We start from the raw sequence: 21,813 nt of genomic DNA, 5'->3' as shown, positions 1-21,813 counted from the left end.
TCGGTTTATAATTCCGTCCTCTAAGTAGCTAGTGTAAATTTACAAACAGATGGTAATAGAATTAACTTAATTCGTAATATTTGAATTTCCAGTATTACACATGAATGATCTGAAAATTAATTTAATTGGAAATATGAATTATGAAATGTCAGACATGTTGGACTTTGTATATACTATTTTTCAACAATTACATCAAAGCCAGAAAAATATATCACAATTTGCTGTGCAAAAGCAATCAGAAAGTATAAGAAGGCACACAAAACAATCATGATCAAAAAGTGTGAAATGGAAAATAATAAATTGGGAAAAGAAAATCAATTTTTGTTCATGAAACTATCAAATATATTGGTCAGAGGCTTGATGTGTAGGTAACACCAGCATCAGAGATCCACTTAGTTCCTTGGAGAAATGAATGCACTGTAAATTTGCTGGCTGCTTTTTGGTTGATGGTTCTCAACCCCTTCCATTTAACCCTATTCTTTGTGGAAGCACCAGGTCCAAAATTTTGAAATTCCGAGTAAAATACGGTGTCGGGAGCGCTATTGCCTACCCATGGCAACCATCCATCAGTGCTGATGAGATTTCCCATGTATGTTTGCATGTACACAGTTGTGGAGTAATTCTTCCATGGCCTCCCGAGGAAAGTTTTGACCGAGGACAAGTCTCCAAAGGGCGATATGCTGCAATTGTGAATCGAAATTCCTGTATTTTGATTGGGATCAAACTTCCCTTGAGCTGTGATGGTGTTCTGCTGGCCTCGCATGGGAACCTTAGGCATTATGTTGCAGTTTTGGAGCACAACTGCTGAGTTCCCGAAAATGAAATCCACTGTTCCATAAATGTTGCATTCGCGGTAGAATTGGCGATTGGAGTGAGCATAGAGAGTGTCCTGGAATGCATCAATGTCGCACCTATAGAAGACTGACTGATCAGCAGTTGACAACAAGGCCACTGCCTGGTGCTTGGCTGGCCCTGCAGTGTTGCGAAATCCAATGTCCCGGGCAATGAATCCCTTTCCAAAAACGGCTGCATACAAAGAAATAATTGTTTCTATTACTATTATGATATGAAACATTTACCAGCAAACATTGCTGATCAGATCTCTCACTGAAAGGAGACTCATTTGCATGAGAAGAATCCCCTTTCAAAAGGACGGCAGTAATGTGATCAGTAAATATGCTAGCTATACAGAGTTTTATCGAACTATTACCGACTGTGGCAGTGGAAAATGTGGGAGTTCCATCCACAACGTTGAGTTTGGCAGTTACAATAGTTGCATTCGAACCATCACCGACCACCAAAACATTCCACTTGGATTTCTCAACCCTCACATTCCCATAATAAACCCCCTTCTTGACGTAGATGACTGTTCTCTTCTTGCTCTTATCCGGAACAGCATTGAGTGCATCCTGAATTGTTTTGTATTTGCTACTGCCATTGCTTGCCACGACAATGTCTGCCTTCTTCCTCAAATCCGAACTCTGAAGCAGCTTGCGATCCTTCCGATGCAGCCACTCTGGTACTCCCTGGCTGTACGTATCGGTGGGATCAGGGTGTGTCAGAAGTCGCCTTAGGTTCACTAAGTTAAGGACTTTGGAAATCCAAGAGACAATGGCGAGGCTGTTGCTAGTTAACTCATTGGAGTTCTTCAAGTAGCCGACAACTTTATCCTTGAGTTCTCCTTTTACATCGTCAAAACCTTCAATGCAAGTCTGCTGATATGTGCCTGAAGAGCTCAGCCAAGTCTTGAGATCATCAAACACATCAACCAACGACTTAGTGTCAGACAATGAGTCGTTGAGATGATCCAATGCCAGACTCAAAAGGTCTTGACAATCTTTCAAAGCTGCCACAGACTGTGTGTCCTTGGCAGTCGCATTAAGAACACCATCAGCCGAAAAATGAGTAGCGGCTTTCGACAATTCATTGATCGCCACCTGAATTGCCAACTTGAAAATCTCCTCAGGCTTAACATTGTTGGAGTTAACCAGAGGACCAAGACTGCTGTAACACGAATCCTGGTACAAGGTCACATCACAAACAGCCTTGACAGAAGTGGAGATGGCCGAGCCTTTAGAGTTCCCACCAGATTTATTATGAACGGTGGTTCCAACCACAGCAGCAACAATGACACAGACAAGAACTATGGACGAAAGGCTTATGATGGCAACTCTCTTTCGAGTTTCCCTACGAGCGTCGAGCCGGGCTTGGTCGGATTCATCAATCTTGCCATAGGATTTGATGGAAGACATAATGCTAAATGATTTTCCTATGTGGTCGAGGATTGCATAAGGGATGGTGGTTGGGTGTGTGTTTATATATATATATACATGGAGGGTTTGGATAAACATATTGGTAGCCTAACGCGGTACTACGTGCTTTGCACTTTACTATTTTTGGTAACATTCAACTGCTGGAGACTGGAGTGCTTCACATGTTATAAGTATTATTCGTGCACTCCGATTTCTTCCCCCACATACATCCAAGATTATTATATGAATATGGTGTATTTAACTTCAGGATAATGCTAAGCTGATCAAAATTTTAAATCAAATTTAGAAATCAAATAATGTGTCACCAATAGGAGAGATTTTTCAATATGATCGGTACACGGGGTAGTACATCACGTGTCACTATACAAATGGTGGGATATGTGTGCTAAAAAGTTAATAACTTAAAAAATAAAAAATTTCACCACTTCTATTAAAACACTTGGTGTACCACTTGTATTCCTGTCACAACTAAAAATTTCACCACCAATAGGAAATAAGCACGTTAATCAACACTTAAGTAATAATCTAATCATTAACATTCATATCATTTGGTTTATAAAATTTAGTTTAGAACATATACATGTAAGTGTTATTCATGAACTCACTATTAATATCACATATGTAATACAAGTATAGTGATCTTGCCTCCCTGATTAATTAGGGACTAATCATTGTATCACTCTAAACAATTTACTAATCTTGATTGCAACGACCATACACCTGGTAATACTAATAATGTTGCTAAAATCTCATATGAAATGAAAAACAAAAACCTATAACTATGTAGTATTTTGCGGACAAAACAATGTCTCAAGATTTTCCACTATACTTTTATTAGTAAATTGTATTAATGGTCCCTTAACTTTAATCAAATTGGAGTAATGGTTCCTCAACTAAAAATTCATTACCATTAGTCCCTCAACTCATCAAAATGTGTAGCTATGGTCATTTTCGTCAACTTTATTAGAATTTTGTCAAAATGAGTTATGTTGGAAGGATCATTGCTACAATTAGGGTCCCTCAACTCATCAAAATGTGTAGCTATAGTCATTTTCGTTAACTTTGTCAGAATTTTGTCAAAATGAGTTATGTTAGAAGGACTATTGCTACAATTGGGTTAAAGTTGAGAAACCATTTATCTAGTTGTATTAAAGTTGAGGGACCAAGGGTAATAGAATTTTAGTTGAGGGATCATAGTTGCATGTACCGGATTACATGGGTAAAGTTTAGGGAGTTTTAACAAAACACTTCCGGTACTGTTCACTTTTAACGAAAAACCACATTTTTACCTTTAACTGGCACTATTCACTATACATTTAAAAATAACTTTTCGTTAAAAGAGATGTTTTTTTGAACTTTTCGTTAATTTTCCTTAAAGTTTAACGCTCTATCTTTTACGAACTTGAACCACACGCAAGTGACATGCAGTTTGAAATACGACAACATTTATGTACATTGTAAGTTGTAACAAAGCAACGGATCTATTTAGTACAACAAAACGATGAAATTTCCTCCTATATGACACGAAAAAAGAGATTGTGTTTCGAAGGGAAGACTTCTAAATGGAAAGCTCCAAGAGAAGACACTATGAAAATCAACTTGGATGGCCCAGTGGGTAGAGGTTCAGCTGCTGGAGAATTTTCATTCGAGATTCTGTTTGAAGGCCAATTGTTGTTGGAGCTCACAATCTAAGATCAAATACTATTACTGTAGCTGAGACTCTCTTCGGGATTCTCTTCTTTTTGCAAAACAGAGAAATATCAAGGATGTGGTAATTGAAGGTGACTCCAATATAGTTATAGATGAGATTCTTGACTGATGTAAGATCTCTTGGAGGCTCAATACTATTTTCGAGGACATCAAATATCTGACGATCTCTTTTAATTCTATTCAGTTGCTACTTATAAAGAAGCAAACTTCCTAACTGATGCTATCACACTCATTAGTAACAATATTGACAACATTTGTATTTGAGATCGGGTGCTTCTTCAGTGCTTCCTCGTGAAGCACTCCAGTTTTTATTTAACTTTATGAGCTCCTATTGTTCCCGAGAATTCTTTTTTTCTTTTTTTAATAAAGTTTATTTCCTAAAAAAGAAGAGATCACTATAGCCAAAAGTTCTTGCCTATGTTAATGGAGAGAGGAAAAGAAAAACCAGTAGGGGTAACATTCAATTCTATCTGTTAAATATTTATCAACGGCTGAGATTAAAAGCTTAGATAAGATTAAAATATAATAGCTAATTAAGTAATACATCTGGATAGTTGAATATAAATTGTCTTTAATGAAATAAGCTAATTAGGTATCCATAACAGCCATATTATTATTCGCTATATTTGGTATCAATGTTTTGTGCCCGATTTAGAATTTTGGACAACGTTTTGAACTTCTATATTAGTCTACGTCCTTATCTATTTAGTGTAGATAATATTGCTTATTTAAAAAAATTATAATTAAAAGATGAAGTGAAAATACAAAAGTATCCTTTAGCTTAAACATTCAACTTTTCTCTTCCTTCAAAATAGTGAGATGAGTAAATGGTAAAAAAAGGAACACCCAGAGCAGTAATTAAACCCAAATTCTACCACATTAACATAAATTTAAGAATTTTTGTCAAAATTACTTATTGATTTTTTATAATACAGTTTAATAAACTACTACTAAGAGGATTTTTGAGCTCGAGTTAAAAGAGGCGAGCGAGCACACCTGATGGGAGATGTATACATTGAGTTTGCAATATAATGAAATTGTCACACTTTGTTGAGTTGACAAAAGTGACATAATAATAATATTGTCGCACATGATGGAACATAAATTAACATGGATGTTTGATCTTTAGTACGAGTTTTAGTTTAAAGAAATGAAAGAACGTACATAGTACATTGAAAATCAATAATGTAACCATATTGAAAAATTAATATTTTGAATTATCAACGCGGAACGGTAGTATGCGTGCTATACAAGTTACTCTAAATAGTAAAAAACCAAAAACCAAAAGGTACCGCTTACCAAAAGTAAAAAAGAAAAAGGAGAAGTTACCCACCCACGTCTCAAACCGCGGTTAAAACGTAGCCGAGTCTAGTTAAATAGCACGCCCTCCGACAAAAATTTCACTTTTGCTTCCAATTCTTTTGTCTGTCTTTTTCTTCTTCCATTTCTGTCTCCTGAGCAGGACACAACCTCTCTGCCTCTCTCTGAGGAACCAGAGGGTGTTGAGGAGGGAGGAGCTTCCATCCCTCGGCCCCTACCAACCCATCAAATAGGTACCTTCATTTTTCTGCTTTTTATTTGTTTACTTAAACTACTTGTTTCATTTCTCAGTCTTCTTGTCAACTAAAAAAATAATAATAGTCAAAGGAATATTTTTATCTTATTCATCGTGTGAATTTTCATGTATTTTTATGGTTGATCTCTGTGTTTATGCTATCTGGTTATTCTCTTGGTGTGTATTTTATATTCTACTTCCTTTAGTTGCAGGTCCTGGTGTGAGAATTTACCCTTTCTTGTTTCTGTTTGATCTTTTTTATTTTTCGTGTTTTTCTTTGATTTTTAATCTTCTAGAACTTTGGATTTGATAGCGTGGTTTTTTTAGTACAAGAGTAAACCACACTAAGGGCAATGGGTTGAATAGGAAGGCCCTGACCACCGGGGCAATCCACCACTTGCTGATGGTATAGTTTTGTAGTTCGAACATCTTATGATCCGAAAGGTGGCTACCCCGAATTTCCGTATCTATGTTAAACAATGAACAAACAAATTAATAGGTGAATTATATTGCTTAGGTAGGTGGAATATGTGCTGCATACCTGCATTATATCAAGCTATAACATTTTGAGTTAAATCATGAAAATCAGTAACATGGTTTTGTGAAAAAATATGAAACTGATTAGTTGTGTGATGAACCTGTTGTCACCCAGTTCTGTTCTTTGTCTTTTGGAAGTTTTTTGCAGTTACAGGGTATGCACTTGTAACATTTGGTTTTTGTTCTAATGATCTCATGTTCCTCATGTTGCTGATTTGTTTTTTTTTCATTTTTCATTTTGTTTTTGGTTTGTAACTGATGTTGTTGCTTTTGTGCATAAGGTTTTTGTATTAGGGTTTTGCTTTGGTTTTTTTCATCTTTTTTGTTTTGAATGCAAAACCGCGGAAATCCGTTGCGTTTCTTTGTTTGTTAATCTTACTTGTTTGATTCATGATCAATTAATATATATAACTTTGCTTGTCTACATGGTTCTGACTTCTTTAATGTATTACTTTTTATGTTTTCAATTAATCGTATCCGTGAAAGTATGTAATTTTCCTTTTTATTTTCATTGAAGTAACGTTGTTGTTACTAGTTCCATGTTCCTGATCTCCCGTATGCGACAATTGTGGCTTTAACTGAGTTATTCGTAATTATCATTTGCAGAAGATTTCATTTGTTTTTGGGTTTGCTAATCATATAAAGAGTAGAAGGGTGGTGAAGTTGGCGTGGACTGTATTTAATTACCCAATTGTTATATATTTGTATACAATCAACCTTGTTCTTTGTGTTGGTGGTGGATGGCGATCATTGAGGAGTTGGAGTTCAGTGACGACCTTGACTTTCTTTTGGCTTTCCCTGAGGAAGGTGAGGCAGCCCCAGAGAATGACCCAGAGGCAACAGTGGAGGAGGATGATAGTGACGACGAATTGGATGTTAATGAGCTTGAGAGGAGGGTGTGGAAATATAGAATGCGACTGAAGCGGCTTAAAGAGCAAAATGAGGGAACAGAAGCAGCTGACAATGCTAGGCAGTGTCAGCCACAGGAACAAGCTCGGAGGAAGAGGATGTCACGGGCACAAGATGGAATCCTGAAATATATGTTAAAAATGATGGAAGTTTGTAAAGCCAAGGGTTTTGTTTATGGGATTATCCCCGAAAATGGTAAACCAGTGACTGGTGCGTCTGACAGTCTTCGCGAATGGTGGAAGGAAAAAGTAAGATTTGACCATAATGGCCCTGCTGCAATTTCTAAGTATCTGGCTGAACATCCAATCCCTGGGAAGAATGAAGACTCCAATGCAGTACCATCCACTCCTCATAACTTACAGGAGCTCCATGATGCCACTCTTGGTTCACTTTTGTCGGCTTTGATGCAGCACTGCCATCCACCCCAAAGACGTTTCCCGTTGGAGAAGGGTGTTGCCCCACCTTGGTGGCCCACTGGCAATGAAGAATGGTGGACTCAATTGAATCTGCGCAAGGATCAGGGTCCTCCCCCATACAGGAAGCCTCATGATCTGAAGAAGGCTTGGAAGGTGAGTGTTCTCGCGGCTGTGATAAAGCACATGTCACCCGATATTGCCAGGATCCGGAAGCTTGTTCATCGGTCTAAATATTTGCAGGACAAAATGTCTGCTAAGGAGACCACCATTTGGCTAGCCATCCTTAACCAGGAGGAAAATTTGGCCCAGAGGTTATATCCTGATGGATGTACACCTCCATCATCTTCTGGGAGTGGGTCTAATTTTGCAATCAGCGGTACCAGTGATTATGATGTTGAAGTGGTTGATGATGAAGATAATTATGAAGAAGAGGACTGCCAACCTCTTTTTAATCACTTAAATATTGGAACATCTGGACACAGAGATGGACTGATGCATCATTTTATGGCAGAGCTGACTGAGACCGATTCAGACTCTGGTCAAAAGAGGAAGCAGCTGCCTGAAGAGCCACAAATGATGCTAAATCATCAGGGTTACACCTGCGAATATCTGGATTGCCCGTATCATGATTACCACCTAGGCTTTCGCAACATAACTGCAAGGAATAATCACCAGTTGACGTGTTCTTACAGGAATAATTCTTCACAAGTTGGAATGTCAAGCGTTCATCCTAACAGTGACAAACTTGTGGGGTCCTTATCCAGTCCTCAACCTAATCCAGCTATTCAACAACCAGTGAACCAGACAAGTAGTTTTAATGCTTCCGGACTTGAACTTGCTGGGGATGAGCAGAATATGATATCTGAGTTTATGTCATTCTGTGATGGTAATATTCAGCAGAACAAGAACTCGGATCCTGGAAGCCTCGATGTTGTAGAAAACCACAACCAGCATCAGGTGAATTATCAATTTCCCATGGGTGATAACTTCTTTGATGAAAGGTTGGTTATAGGATCCAACATGTCTCAAGCATCGCCTATGCCTATGCCTATGCTTCCTCCAGCTACTCCAGCTCCTCCATCTCTCCCATCCACAGAATTTCAGTTTGATCCGTGCACCTTGTTTGATTCTCCATTTGGTAATCATCCCAATAATACTGACAACTTAGGATTTGGCACCAACTTGCCGCGAGATGACTATAGTCTTGACTCGATGCTGGAGCAAGATCCATTCTGGATGTGTCGTTGAAGCTGGGTTTTCTTGCATTGCGCTCCAATATATGAATAAGGATGTTCATATGTTCGTGAGCGGGGGAGGGATGTTTTCTCGACACAGTTCAGGTTGTCTCGTGATAGTTCAGTTTTCTTTAGGTTTTTTAGACACAGTTTTGGACCCGATTCGGTGAAACTTCTCAAGTTAGTGGTTTATTTTTATCGGTTGGACTTTTTAGATGTTTTAAACCCTTGACAAATTTTGGGGAGTTTCTAGTACTGCAATTTTGTCATCCAAGTCTAGGTTTCATAGTTGTTCTCAGTGCAGTATTGAGCAGGGCCTATAAGGGCCTGGAAAGAACCCAATCTTATACACAGACACAGTACTTCTGTTGAAATGTTTTGGACAGTTTTTGGTCGCTGGAGGACTTGCATGGCACAAACACACAGTTTTTTAGGACTTACATGATACAAGCACACAGTTTTTTGAGGACTTACATGACACAAGCGTACCATCATGGTGGAGTTTTATGTCAATAAAATAAAAACATGCATGTATAAGATTCTGTTTGTGTAGTATTGTTTTATTGATATGAGACGCCTTATGATAGTGCTCCGTGACGGTGCACTGTGCCTTGTAAGTGGTTCTCATCGAGTCGTATTATTCTACGAGACAACTGAATTCGGTCCCTCGAAGCCATGATACTGGTATCATGTGAATCAGATTGGTCTTCCGTGTTAGGAATCTTAGGACCGGGAAAAATCAGGCAGAGACTGAAAAGGGGTCAAAGTTAGGTAAAGATCCTCTTCAAAATGTTAAGTGAAATCAAACTATTATATATGTCACAATATAATGATAATTTGCACCAAGGAATAATGATTCCGACTGAGCTAAACAATACAGAGAGCCTGGCTTCTTAAGTTGTGGAAGAGTTCCTATTCAAAATGTTCCGTGACTTATTTACAGAATTTTCCACCGCTCAGTTTTTAAGGTTTGAGAACGGGTTCCTCTTCAAAATGTTTCGTGGCCTTCACATGACTTGGACTGTATGATCAAAATTGTTTATTTTATAAATCACCTAACGATATTACTTTTAAGGGTAATGTTAGAGAAATCAAATTTATAAATTAAATTTTGTAAATCAAATGATGTGGATGTTGATTATTATATTATTACTGAATGTTGATCAACACGCTTATTTTCAATTAGTGACCTATCATTTAGTTTGAAATTTTGAACATCCTAATATTATTCTAATATTATTTTTTATTTTTTATAAAGACGAACAATTTTGATTATAACAAGAAATTATATAAATAGGTCGCAAAATATTTTAAAGTGGCTTGTTTCCAACCTTAAGGAGCTAAGCTCTTCTCAATAATATAATTATAATAATTTGATACCGTAGTGCGATGAACAGTTAAGCACGTGGTTTGTAGTTTTCGAATATTTAATGGGTGCTAACGTGGCTGATGACTGCTTGGTTGTCTCGTATATACGTGGGTGGGTGGGATTGATTCACCCAAATTAGGAATTAAAAAAGTCATCAAGGCTATTATGATAAAGTCAATCCACTGATTATGATTACTATCGAGTGGTGTTATATCCATCCTAATGTCTTATTTTTCCACCTATTTTTATTTATGGGTAAAAGACTGTTTACTACTCTCATATTTCGTGGTTTTTAACATTTTAATACATCAAGTTTTTTTCGTCTCAGATTCATATTTAAAGTGTAAATTTTGAGACAGTCTCATACATCCGTTAGTCAAACTGTTAAGTTTCCAATTAACTGTGATGTGGCGCCCATGTGGACACTGACTGGGCGCCACGTGTCATCCACGTTTTTTTTTTCTTCTTCTCCTTCTTCCTTCTTCTTATTCTTCTCATTCCTTCGACATAAACTTTTTTTTTCCTCATTCTCCTTCTTCCTTCCTCCTTCTTCCCCTTCTTCCCCTTCATCCTTCTCCTTCTCCTTCTCCTTCTCCTTCTTCTTCCTCCGAATTTGGGGAAGTTTTTTTTTTTTCTTCTTCTTCCTCCTTCTTCCTTCTCCTTCATCCTTCCTCCTTCCTCTTTTTCTTCTTCCTCCGAATCTACCCAGATTCTATTTTTTTTTTCTTTTTTCTTCTTCCTCCTTCTTCCTCCTTCTTCTTCTTCTTCTTCCTCCGACTGCAACTTTTTTTTTTCTTCCTCCTTCTTCTCCTTCTTCCTTCCTCCTTCTTCCTTCCTCTTCTTCTCCTTCTTCTTCTTCTTCATCTTCTTCAAAAAAAAAAAAAACCTTCATCTTCCCCAGATTCGGAGGAAGAAGAAGAAGAAGAAGGAAGAAGGAGGAAGGAAGAAGGAGAAGAAGGAGAAAGGAAAAAAAAAGTTGTAGTTGGAGGAGGAAGAAGGAGGAAGAAGAAGAAAGAAGAAAAAAGAGAAAAAAAATTGAATCTGGGCAGATTCGGAGGAAGAAGAAGAAGAAGAAGAAGGGAAGGAAGGAAGAAGGAGGAAGAAGAAGAAAAAAAAAATTCCCCAGATTCGGAGGAAGAAGTAGAAGAAGGAGAAGGAGAAGGAAGAAGAAGGAAGATGGGGAAGAAGGGGAAGGAAGAAGGAGAAAGGAAGAAGGAGAAGGAGGAAGGAAACAAAAAAACAAAAAAGGTTGTAGTCGGAGGAAGAAGAAGAAGAAGAAGAAAGAAGAAAGAAGAAAAAAGAAACTGAATTTGGGCAAATTCGAAGGACGAAGAAGAAGAAGAAGAGGAAGGAAGAATGAGGAAGGAAGAATGAGGAAGGAGAAGGAAGAAGGAGGAAGAAGAAGAAGAAAAAAAAAACTTCCCTAGATTCGGAGGAAGAAGAAGGAGAAGGAGAAGGAAGAAGAAGAAGGAAGAAGAAGAAGAAGCAAGAAGAAAGAAGAAAAAACAAAAAAAAAACTGAAGAAAAAACAAAAAAAAAACTGAATCTGGGCAGATTCGGAGGAATAAGTAGAAGAAGAATAAGAAGAAGAGGAAGGAAGAAGGAGGAAGGAGAATGAAGAAGGAGGAAGAAGGAGGAAGAAGAAGAAGAAGAAGAAAAAAAAAAAAACCTTCCCCAGATTCGGAGGAAGAAGAAGAAGAAGAAGAAGGAGAAGGAAGAAGAAGGAAGAAGGGGAAGAAAGGGAAGGAAGAAGGAGGAAGGAAGGAGGAGGAAGGAAAAAAAAACAAAAAAAAAAGTTGCAGTCGGAGGAAGAAGAAGAAGAAGAAGGAAAAAAAAACGTGGATGACACGTGGCGCTCAGTTAGTGTCTACATGAGCGCCACGTCACAGTTAACGGGAGACTTAACAGTCTGACTAACGGATGTATGAGACTATCCCAAAATTTACACTTTAGGTATGAATCTGAGACGAAAAAAACTTGATGTACTAAATGTTGAAAACCACGAAACATGAGGATAGTAAACAGTCTTTTACCCTTTATTTATATTCACCATAAAAAGTTGAAAAATACATAAACTCTTTTCCCACCTACCATTATTTCCAAAATAACCTTGCATATTTTTTCCTCAATTTTTCCTTGCTTTGAAAATTTATTATAATTTTAAAAAAAAATCATCATTACTAAAAAACTCTCCTTTCCCATAATATAAAAATATCGATGTACTAAAAAAAAGAACTTCAAATATCACCAGCAAGCAGCAGCTCCCTCCCTATAAAATCCCATAATTGTAACTACCAACACCCTCAAATCCTCAGCCATGGCACCAAGCAGAAAATGTTTCCAGCCCAAGCTCCACACAAGAGGTTTGTACAATAAACAAATTAAGCAATTAGCAATATTAGGATAAATGAATAAAATTTGATGTGTATGGTATGGTGTGCATAATTGGTTTGTCTTATTTTAGTCTAAAGATTAAGAAAATGGGTCATTTTTTACGTATATTTGTCTCTTTTTTTTTAATCTTTTTTTTATGAGATATTTCAAACTTTTTAGTCTAATTAATCGAAATTTTACTATGTTTTGTTGTATAATATGTATGAGGTAAATGAAGCATTAATGTGCACTAACAGATCCACATCAACGATTCAACGGTCACAGATTTTGATAAATAATATACATTGGTGCATACTAAGCAATTCTCTAATTAAAATCATAGCACGCACACTCCCTTTACTTATATATAACTCATTTTATATTTACACTAGGGAGGTGGGGAGATAAATTGGTATTAAAGAGATTCGAACATAAGACCTCTCACTTACTAGTGAGGAATAATACTATACCATAGTGCTAAGCGGCAATATTTCTTTATTTAATTATTTTTTAGGGTTGATCTCAGTTTACTACCCTGAAGTTTTTTTGTTTTCAACATTTCATACATCAAATTGTCTTCATCCCAGTCTAGTACCTAAAGTCATAAACAAATTAAGCAATTAGCAACATTAGGATAGATGAATAAAATTATTATTTCAAAGTAGGTGGGGAAATAAGACACTGGAGTGGACTTAATAGTACTCTTATATTTACTAATTAATAAAACACTCATTGTCATCCAAAACTCTATGAAATTACCAGTTTAACCCCCAGTTTAACCTTCTAATTAAAACAGAACATGAATAAGAAATATGGGGCAGAAATGTAATTTCACAAAACCAAATTTTGCTGTTTTTTTTCTTTTCAAAGTCTCACTTACATGTAATCCTAACATATCTCTAATTAAAAAAAAAAATTCTCACTCCCACGTTCTTTATCACTCTCTTCCTATCTCCTTCTATTTCAAAAACAAAAATAAAAAAAAATTTCTCACACACTTTGTGTGGGCTTCGGATGTGCTGTCCCGAAAGTGGTGTCTCATTCATGTCTCATTCTTTATTTGTTTAACACATGTACTACCACTAACTCTAATTTAACTCTGTTAACTTTTACTGAATTAAAAAAAATTAAAGTAAAAAAAAAAAAATATTAGCAGAAGCAACTCCCCAGTTTCCAGTCCCTGCCCACACCCACCCCTCCCCCTCCCTTACGCCAACCCACAGCCAAAGCCCGTCCCCCTCCCCTTCCCTTACTCGTTGCCAGCCCACAGCCAAACCCCTTTCTCACTTGGCTTAAGATTCACATAGCTTTTTTAATCATATTGGTCGAAAAGTCAAAAGGTTTGGGACAAATCTCTCTAGAATTTTCAAACACCAATCTCACTGAAATCTTCTAGATCTGTCGTGAAATACAAATTTCGTCGACATCGTAGTGGCAATGCGAAACCGTTGGTGCCGGTGCCATCGCTGGACTCGCCGCCTTGACGTCGTTCGTACCAGGTTTCAAGTCCACGACGGTCAGGCTGCGATGAGTAAGGGAAGGGGAGGGGGAAAGGGAGGGGTTTTGGCTGTGGGCTGGCGTAAGGGAGGGGGAGGGGTGGGCGTGTGTGTGGACAGAGGGACTGGAAACTAGGAGTTGCTTCTGCTAATTTTTTTTTTTTAATTTAGTAAAACTTAACAGAGTTAAATTAGAGTTAGGTGGTAGTACACATGTCAAAAAATAAAGAAAGAGACATGAAGGAGACATCATTTTCGGGACAGCGGATCTGGAGCCCTTTGTGTGTGCCCATACTAGTTATTATTTAAAGTAATCTATGTAATTGGTTGTTCCACGTTTTGACAATTCTCTCTCTCGCACGTTTCGACGCGTCCCTTCACCATTGCATTTTTTATTTTATTTTTTTTACAGTTCCACTAATTGCCTACACTTTCAAATGCAAGAGACTTATAGCTCAAGCTGATTTCATGATTGAAAAGTCATGAAATGAAAGGTTAAATAAAGCTTTGGAGGTAAAAATTTTGCCCTTAAAAATATGATTTAGTGGCAAATTTACATCACTGGTAGGAATTACAAGGAGTAATATAGAGTTATTTGAGTCATGTGAGCTCATTGACCCATTTTTCGACGCATCTGCATTTGGTTTTGCACTCAAAGTCTTGTGTTTGATTTTTCATATTTTCTAATGTCGCTTGTGAAAAAAAAAATACAAACTCTCTCAATTTGAAAGATGAAGGATACACAAAAAAACTCTAATTAATAGATAATTGAAGTAATAACTAGTAATTGTACACATACTATAAACAAGGTTTTAAAAGACGTTAGGCGCTAGTCAGGAGGCGAAATGGGGTCTAGCGCCTAACGACTAGACGGTCTATACGGATTTAAGTAAATATATCATATATCGTATAAATAAACTAAATTTATCTTATAATATATAAATAAACATGAATAATATGTTATTTTTATGTGAAGAATATATATATGTAATGTGAAAGTTTTAGGTATGGTGTGATCTAAAAAAGAAAAAGAAAATAATAAAACATTCTCCTAAGAATTTCAAGAACTATACAGGACTGTTAAACCTAGGCTCTGATACCAAACTGACATACCCCGACCGAGATCAAGGCATGTTGGTCGTCACGTGAGGGTGACGTAGCCATGTGCAAAGTGAGGAAGCATTAAGGATAAGAAATATACGAATATTTAGAACCGAATCTACTAGAGTGCACTTCTAAACAAGAAGTGATAGGAGTAAGATACAAAAGTAAGTACTCCTAATCAGAGCCGCCGAAATCCTCAAGGCCACCGACAGCAAGCTTACCTAAAACCTGGAGGGGCGCAAAACAGAAAGCATGAGTGGGCAAAAACAAATGTTTTACAAAACCATTTCATTTATCAACATTTCTAACCCCTCGCTGTAAAACTTGTATAATTTTTCCCAGAATCAGAATATAAGCATATACATATATATATATATATATATATTAATTCAAATCATGCTTCACAATATCATATTCATATGTATGCCATGTCAAGATATAACAGAGTAAGCAATTCAGGTGAGAATAATTTCATATAAATATAACATGTTAGCCGGAACCCCTGTGGTAGTCTGTACGGCTGAATTCATAGCTCAAAAGTCAATCTAGTCGGAGTCACTACAATGACCTATACGGCATTATACTGCACAATAGTCGGAACCAAATGAAAAGGTTTGTACGACAATAATGGGTGTAATATAATCATGCTCAATACTACTCACACATAATAGTTGGGCGATAAATCGCTAGTCATCTAGGAGTCGGAATCATAATAAAGGTCTGTATGACAGGCCACGCGTCGACCAAGGCACAGCTAGACGCGCCGCCCACGCGCGGGCACATGCCAGGCACGCTGATGGCGTCAGTTAACGCCGTCAGGAATATTCTTTTAACTTCTAGCATATTCCGTTAGAATCTTAACGGCATCAGCTAACGCTGTTAGCATATTCCGTCAGTTTTGACGGAATATGCCACCTTCTTCTCCAACGAGTCACCAGACGCCGGCGACTTCACCAGTTTCTGGGTAAATCTTTAAAAAGCTTATTCTTCTTCGTTTCTTCACCATTTTTCATGAAACTTGAACCATTGGAAAGCTGGAGATGAGAAGAACGACATTATACCTGTTTGAAGCCTCGAAAACCACTGAATCACGCCTGAGCAAGCTCGATAATTTCGGCCAAACTTGTAGTGTTTCGATCACAGTCCTCCGACGTCCAATTCACTCCATTTTTCATCTCCGAGCCTCACAAGGACGTCCTAAAGCTTCCTATGTCCTTAAAATTCCCTGAAACATAAGATTTTACGTCCACATGAACAGTGACCAAAATTGGAGCTAGGGTTTCCACGTGAAATCGAAGGTTTCCTTACCTAAAAATGGTACCAATCGATTCGTCTGAGCTTCACGAACACAATGGTGTGCTTAAGTCCCCCGATCTGTCACGTTTGAAAGGTCTAGGGTGTCGTTCGTACAAGAGAGAAGAGAGAGAAAGTCTGAAAGAGAGAGAGAGCACGGGAGGAAATAGATAGGGATAATATGTATGTGTGTGTGGTCCACGTGGGTCACCAATCCAAAACCACAAAAATTAACATTTAAGTCTCCAAAATAAGTCACACACACACTACAAGGTTCAACGTCCAAGGTTAAAACCGTCATTTACATCACCGATAATAGAAATTTGGGACGAGCTGTGACACTGTGTGCGAACAATTTCATTTCCTTTTTTTTTATTATGAAGAGGAATTAGTTTTTAAAATTCTAAAAAAAAAAATTCTATTATGAAAATTGGGATAATGATGAGTGGTTTCTTCTAACATGTGAATACTTTTTATTTTATTTTAAATTTTTAAATAGGGCATGTTATACTAACTTGGTTGTGAGGTTGCTGTAAAAAACAGTAAAATTTATGTTCATGTAATTACTAAATTACCTAATTTTTTAATTGAGTTCAGTCTTAGTGAGGGGGTTAAAATGGTAATTTCATGAAGTTTTGGTTGACAACCAGGGTTTTATTAATATGTGGTGTAGATAAGGCCTTGGAAACCGGAGAGTTGGTTTTTGAGACTTGAAAAGCCGAAAGTTTTTGATTTTGGGTTTTGTTCCGTGTCCTCTTCCTCGTTTTGTTCGATCGCTCCACCTAATTCTCCATTTATTTTGCTCTGCAAAATTTCCTAAGCAGCAAAAAAACTCCCCAAACGTTGCATGTCCAGGCAAAGAAACCTCAAGCGTCCAAATCAAATTCTCGTTTTTTTCATGATATTACATATCTATTTTTTAATTTCTTCTACAATTCTCTATCTCTTCCCTCACACTATCTTGCTCTCTCTTCAAATCTTATGATGTATATTCCTTTTCTACGACATGTAGTGAAATGGCGAGACAGAACAAAACTGCCTAGTCCGCCACCACGGCCGCCTAGCATGCCAAGTCGACCACCTAGGGACCGCCTAATACCCTTGCCGATTTATTGAACGTTTTTAGGATAATCGCGGTGGCGGCCCAATGGCCATCGCCTAAGCGGGTGTCTAGACCGCTTTTTAGAATAGTGACGAAGCATGTGATTTTAAAATTTTTAAAAATAAAATTTACAAATATATATATATATATATATATAATAGTCGATAAAGTTTTTTTGGTATGACCTTCAAACGATTTTATCGATGAGGAGGTTGTTCATATCTTTAGTGACTATTTCGAAATAACTATTTCATCGCTAAAAGTTTATTTTATTTGGAAGAATAATGTGGAAGAGAAAATGAGGCAACTGATATGATTACCTGATTGTGAGGCTTTCTAAAAAAAATGTTGTGTTTAATTTACCATATTGGCCATAATTTTTATTTTAGTTTTTTTTTTCCTTTAGTTTTGTTAATGGATAATTTAGATAGGGGTGTGCTATCCACACACCCATTTTTACTTCTCACACACCCCTTACTAATTTACCACACAGCCCTTTTTACTTCTCACACACCCCTTACTAATTTATGTCTGTTGATCTTCTTCAATTCATCCGATCCGACGGCCGAAAACTAAAAAGGGGTGTGTAGATATCACACCCCTTTAGATATATCGTCAACCATTTTGACAAATTACCACTTATACCTTATTTACATGGGTGAAGTGTCGATTTAGTCATTGAACTATCACCTCAATGAAAATTAAGTCCTTAAATTATTTTTTGGTAAAATACATCCCTAACTTCATTAAAAGTTGCTAATTTCATCCCTACTATTATATTCAAAGCTATTTTATCCAATTTTTCATCAACTTAAGTCACTTGCACACTTTAAAGTGTAATATCGTTATTTTCTCGGCTACAAGCCCTTAACACTTCATATAGGTTGCGAATCTAATGTCTAATAAATTACTCTCTGAAGTTAACTTACACTATTTTGTATGAAAAACTACCAATTTACCCTCCAAAGTTAACTTCATACACTATTTCTTTATGTAAAACTACCAATTTACCCTCCAATGTGTATCACATGCAAGTAATGTGACTTAAATTGATGGAAAATTGAACATAGTAGGTTTGAATATAATATTAGGGATGAATTGGCAGATCGTTAAAATTTCAAGATTGATTTTTCTAAAAAAATAGTTTAGAGATCTCATTTTCATTAAGGTAATAATTCAAGGACTAAATTGGTAATTCACTTTATTTACATTACTAAATGTTCATATTGTTTGTCACCTTTTATAAAAAGAAGAAGCCAAATAATGAGGTAGGTTTATTGTCCATATCTAATGTAGTTGTTGACATGTGATTATTTACGCATTTTTATTAAATTTGAATAACATGGTTGAGTCAACTGCATTGCTTACCACTATAGATGAGGGCGTCTTCTCTACGTATAAGGGGAGAGGCAAACTTTGTCTCTAGTTTCTAGAATAAAACAATTTAAAGGATGAAATAGTAATTTCACACATTTGAATAAGCATTTTTTCTTCTTCTTTTGAATGAACAATATTATCTATATTAAGAGAATAAAAAAATGAGCTAAGTATCATAATGAGATAATAATAATGTAGTTCAAATAGTAATTTCGCACATTTGAATAAGCTTTTACAATTAAAAGTAAAACCCAAGTTCATGTCATTTCATTTTCTGTATTTTATATAAAAAAAAAGCCAAACATATAATTTAGTATATAAAATAAAAAATCAAATTGCCCCATGCTCACCTGCATTAGTCTAGCTATGAAGTTAATCGGAGTTTCTTTCTTTACAATGTGGAGAACGAATTCCACAAGCATAGAATCATTCTGATGTTCTTGCAACCACAAAGGAAAAATTAGTGAGACGTTGTCACACCGTGTGGTGTGAGTCAAAGGCTCTTCAATGTCTATTAACTTTATGAACATTTTAACCTAAATATTTAGATTCTGATAAATATTAAAAAAATAGCTAAACTGACACAATGAAATTGGTGGAACACTAAGAGCAACTCCACCGTGCTCTTTAGCCCGATGGACTAGCCATTCCACCAACCCAATAGCCAGAGCTACAAGCTCCTACCCATGCAAGGCGTGTGGATGAAAGGGGGCCCAAGGGAGAGGCCTGGCAGGAATCGCTGGCTTGAGAGCCCAAGGTGGAGATGATGCAAGGCTGACGTCAAGGCAACATCATCCATGTTATTAAGGCACCCATCGACCTTGACGCCACTACTTCCGATCTTCTCACCGACGTTGGCATCCCTCCATCTCCTCTTTCTTTGTCTCTGTTTGTTTCTCCATCCTCCTCTATTTTGCCTCAAACAATCGCTCTCTCTCTAACTAAAATCGACGACACCGACTCTGATTCGAAGGCCTGCAAGATTTCGACCACCCGTGCGGTGGATATGGTGGGAGATGGAGAAACAAACAAGAGAGACAAAAAAGGAAGACGATGAGAGAGAATGGAGGACAGAGAGGTAAACGGAGATTGGAATTAAAAATGGCGCCGACAATAGAATATTGGCCAGAATCAGTGGAGACTTCGAGTAGGTGGTTATGGATGGGTGTGGAATCTGTGTGTATTCTTACCAATGACGATCATGATACCTTATCCGAAATTACAAATAAAATTATTTTGTATTATTTTATAAATAAAAAAATACTAATATTTTATTGCCTATTGCCAGTGTTATTCAGTGTATGGGTGGAGATGCAAGACAGTTACTGTTCACTAAGGGCAGTTACTGTTTACTGGGTGGATTCAATAGTGAATAGCCCTAGGGCATTTGCAACGCTAGAGTTGCTCTAAAAGAATATTTTTAAATATTTTAGCCATTGGATTTAAATTTGGACATTTAGCTCTTTTTTTACCATTAAATTTGATTATATTATATCTTAGCCATTGAATTCAATGAATTTATAAATATTAAAATAAAAACATATATATGGTGCGCCAGGCCAATGACCCGATGATATTTTGATCTAATTTGCCCAAATAATGAATTTTGGATTAAAACTCATATTTGGCCCAAGGGTTGGAGCAAGTTGGGTAGGTTTAGGACTTAAAATTTGAATTTTACTCCAAGGGTTGTAGTAGGTCTAATAATAATATTTCAAAAATGCTACTCTTACCACATATTTATAAAATCATTGGTACTATCTAATAGAGATGCGACTCACATGTATTTGTGGACCCTATCTCTATTAGAGAGATGATAAAAATATGCGATAACTGTAGTATTACTCATAATGTGTGGATTACTGTTCAATACTACAATTTAGTATATCATTATATTAAAAAAAATTGATGTTAAATATAATATGTCAAAATTTTATTTAATGATTAATGTAGCCAATTAAATATGGGGTGTGATATCCACACTCTTTTTTACTTCTCTCACACCTTTTTGGTTTTTGAAAGGGGTGTGTGAAAAATAAAAAAGGGTGTGTGGATAGCACATCCCTTAAATATAAGGAAAACTAATGAAAAATATTTGAAAACTTTGAGTTTTAACGATAAGGACAAAATAAAGGGTAAAGTGAATAGTACCATGATTGACTTTTTAGTATAAAAATGTGATTTTTTGTTAAAATAAACAGTACCAGGATATTTTCGTTAAAATTATCTTAAATATATATGTTAAATCTTCTTCCTCGAATGAATGTGTCAAATACTTTTTTATTAATACATTGGGCCAATGGTCACATTAACTATTAAAATATAACTAAAATTGATTTCAGTTATCATAATCATTGGTTGTCAATGTGATTTATGTAAAAATAAATTAAAGGCGTTTAACTCTATTTTTGTTTGTTATCAATAAAGACAGTTTGAAAGTAAGAAATCAGATAACTCAATTGTCCCCACTTATTATTATTATTTAGTAGTATTCATTTTCACTTATAAGTGAGAGATTTTAAGTTTGATTTTTGCTAAATGCGAAGTTGAACTATATTATTGCTAGCTCATTTTGAGACTTAACCTATTCTCTCGACCCTTTAGTGTAGATAATCGTTTGATTAAAAAAAAAAACTCAGCTATCCGCCAGTTATGACATCTCACTTTAAAAATCTTAATGTCTTTTAGTCTTAATTGACGTATTTAACTTCTCCTTTAAAAATAATATAAAGTCTAGTCTTTTGTGATGAGTTTCACAACATAATTACTAGAAAAGGATTTGGGGTACTATTTATATTTAATTAGAAAATTTAAATTTTGCTATCAGTTGCACAATGTACGATGAATGATTACGATTACGGAATTCTTTAGATCTCTAAGAAAAGGATCAGATCGGATCAGATCCTTTTCTATAATTACAAGCTAAAATTGGATATACAGAACATTAGGTAAAATTTGGTTTGACCAAACGTAAACATCAATGACTTGACTATTTGAATTGAATAGTATTTGCGCACGTTTCGTAAGGTAGCAAGTGACTTGAGGGAAGGGAAAAGTGTACAAA

General features: G+C 36.3%; 2 protein-coding genes across 2 annotated transcripts; one reads left to right on the top strand and one right to left on the bottom strand.

The window, feature by feature from the left end:
• Positions 1-239: 239 nt before the first annotated feature.
• On the bottom strand, positions 240-2,274 carry LOC103409102 (putative pectinesterase/pectinesterase inhibitor 24). Its single transcript, XM_008347924.4, has 2 exons — positions 1,211-2,274; positions 240-1,026 (listed from the first exon to the last, which is right to left on the bottom strand). Exons 1-2 carry the CDS (start codon positions 2,250-2,252, stop codon positions 350-352), a joined length of 1,719 nt encoding a protein of 572 aa, XP_008346146.2. The 5' UTR covers positions 2,253-2,274; the 3' UTR covers positions 240-349.
• A 3,111-nt stretch (positions 2,275-5,385) lies between these two features.
• Positions 5,386-9,009, top strand: LOC103418493 (protein ETHYLENE INSENSITIVE 3-like). The gene is made up of 2 exons (XM_008356616.4): positions 5,386-5,536; positions 6,682-9,009. The coding sequence occupies exon 2, from the start codon at positions 6,816-6,818 to the stop codon at positions 8,646-8,648; it is 1,833 nt and encodes a 610-aa protein (XP_008354838.2). The 5' UTR covers positions 5,386-5,536; positions 6,682-6,815; the 3' UTR covers positions 8,649-9,009.
• The last annotated feature ends 12,804 nt before the right edge of the window (positions 9,010-21,813 follow it).

The sequence above is a fragment of the Malus domestica genome, chromosome 02 (assembly GCF_042453785.1).
Source record: "Malus domestica chromosome 02, GDT2T_hap1".
Classification (NCBI taxonomy): Eukaryota; Viridiplantae; Streptophyta; class Magnoliopsida; order Rosales; family Rosaceae; genus Malus; species Malus domestica.
The sequence above is the reverse complement of the archived record's forward strand: the minus strand, read 5'-3'. Positions and strand labels throughout refer to the sequence as shown.

What these genes read in the sequence shown, in the direction of transcription:
- LOC103409102 (XM_008347924.4), bottom strand. Translation starts at nt 2,252, where the DNA reads ATGTCTTCCATCAAATCCTATGGCAAGATTGATGAATCCGACCAAGCC. An exon ending in ATTTTCCACTGCCACAGTCG is followed by an intron (nt 1,027 to 1,210) that starts GTAATAGTTCGA and finishes CTTTGTATGCAG; the next exon opens with CCGTTTTTGGAAAGGGATTC.
- LOC103418493 (XM_008356616.4), top strand. Translation starts at nt 6,816, where the DNA reads ATGGCGATCATTGAGGAGTTGGAGTTCAGTGACGACCTTGACTTTCTT.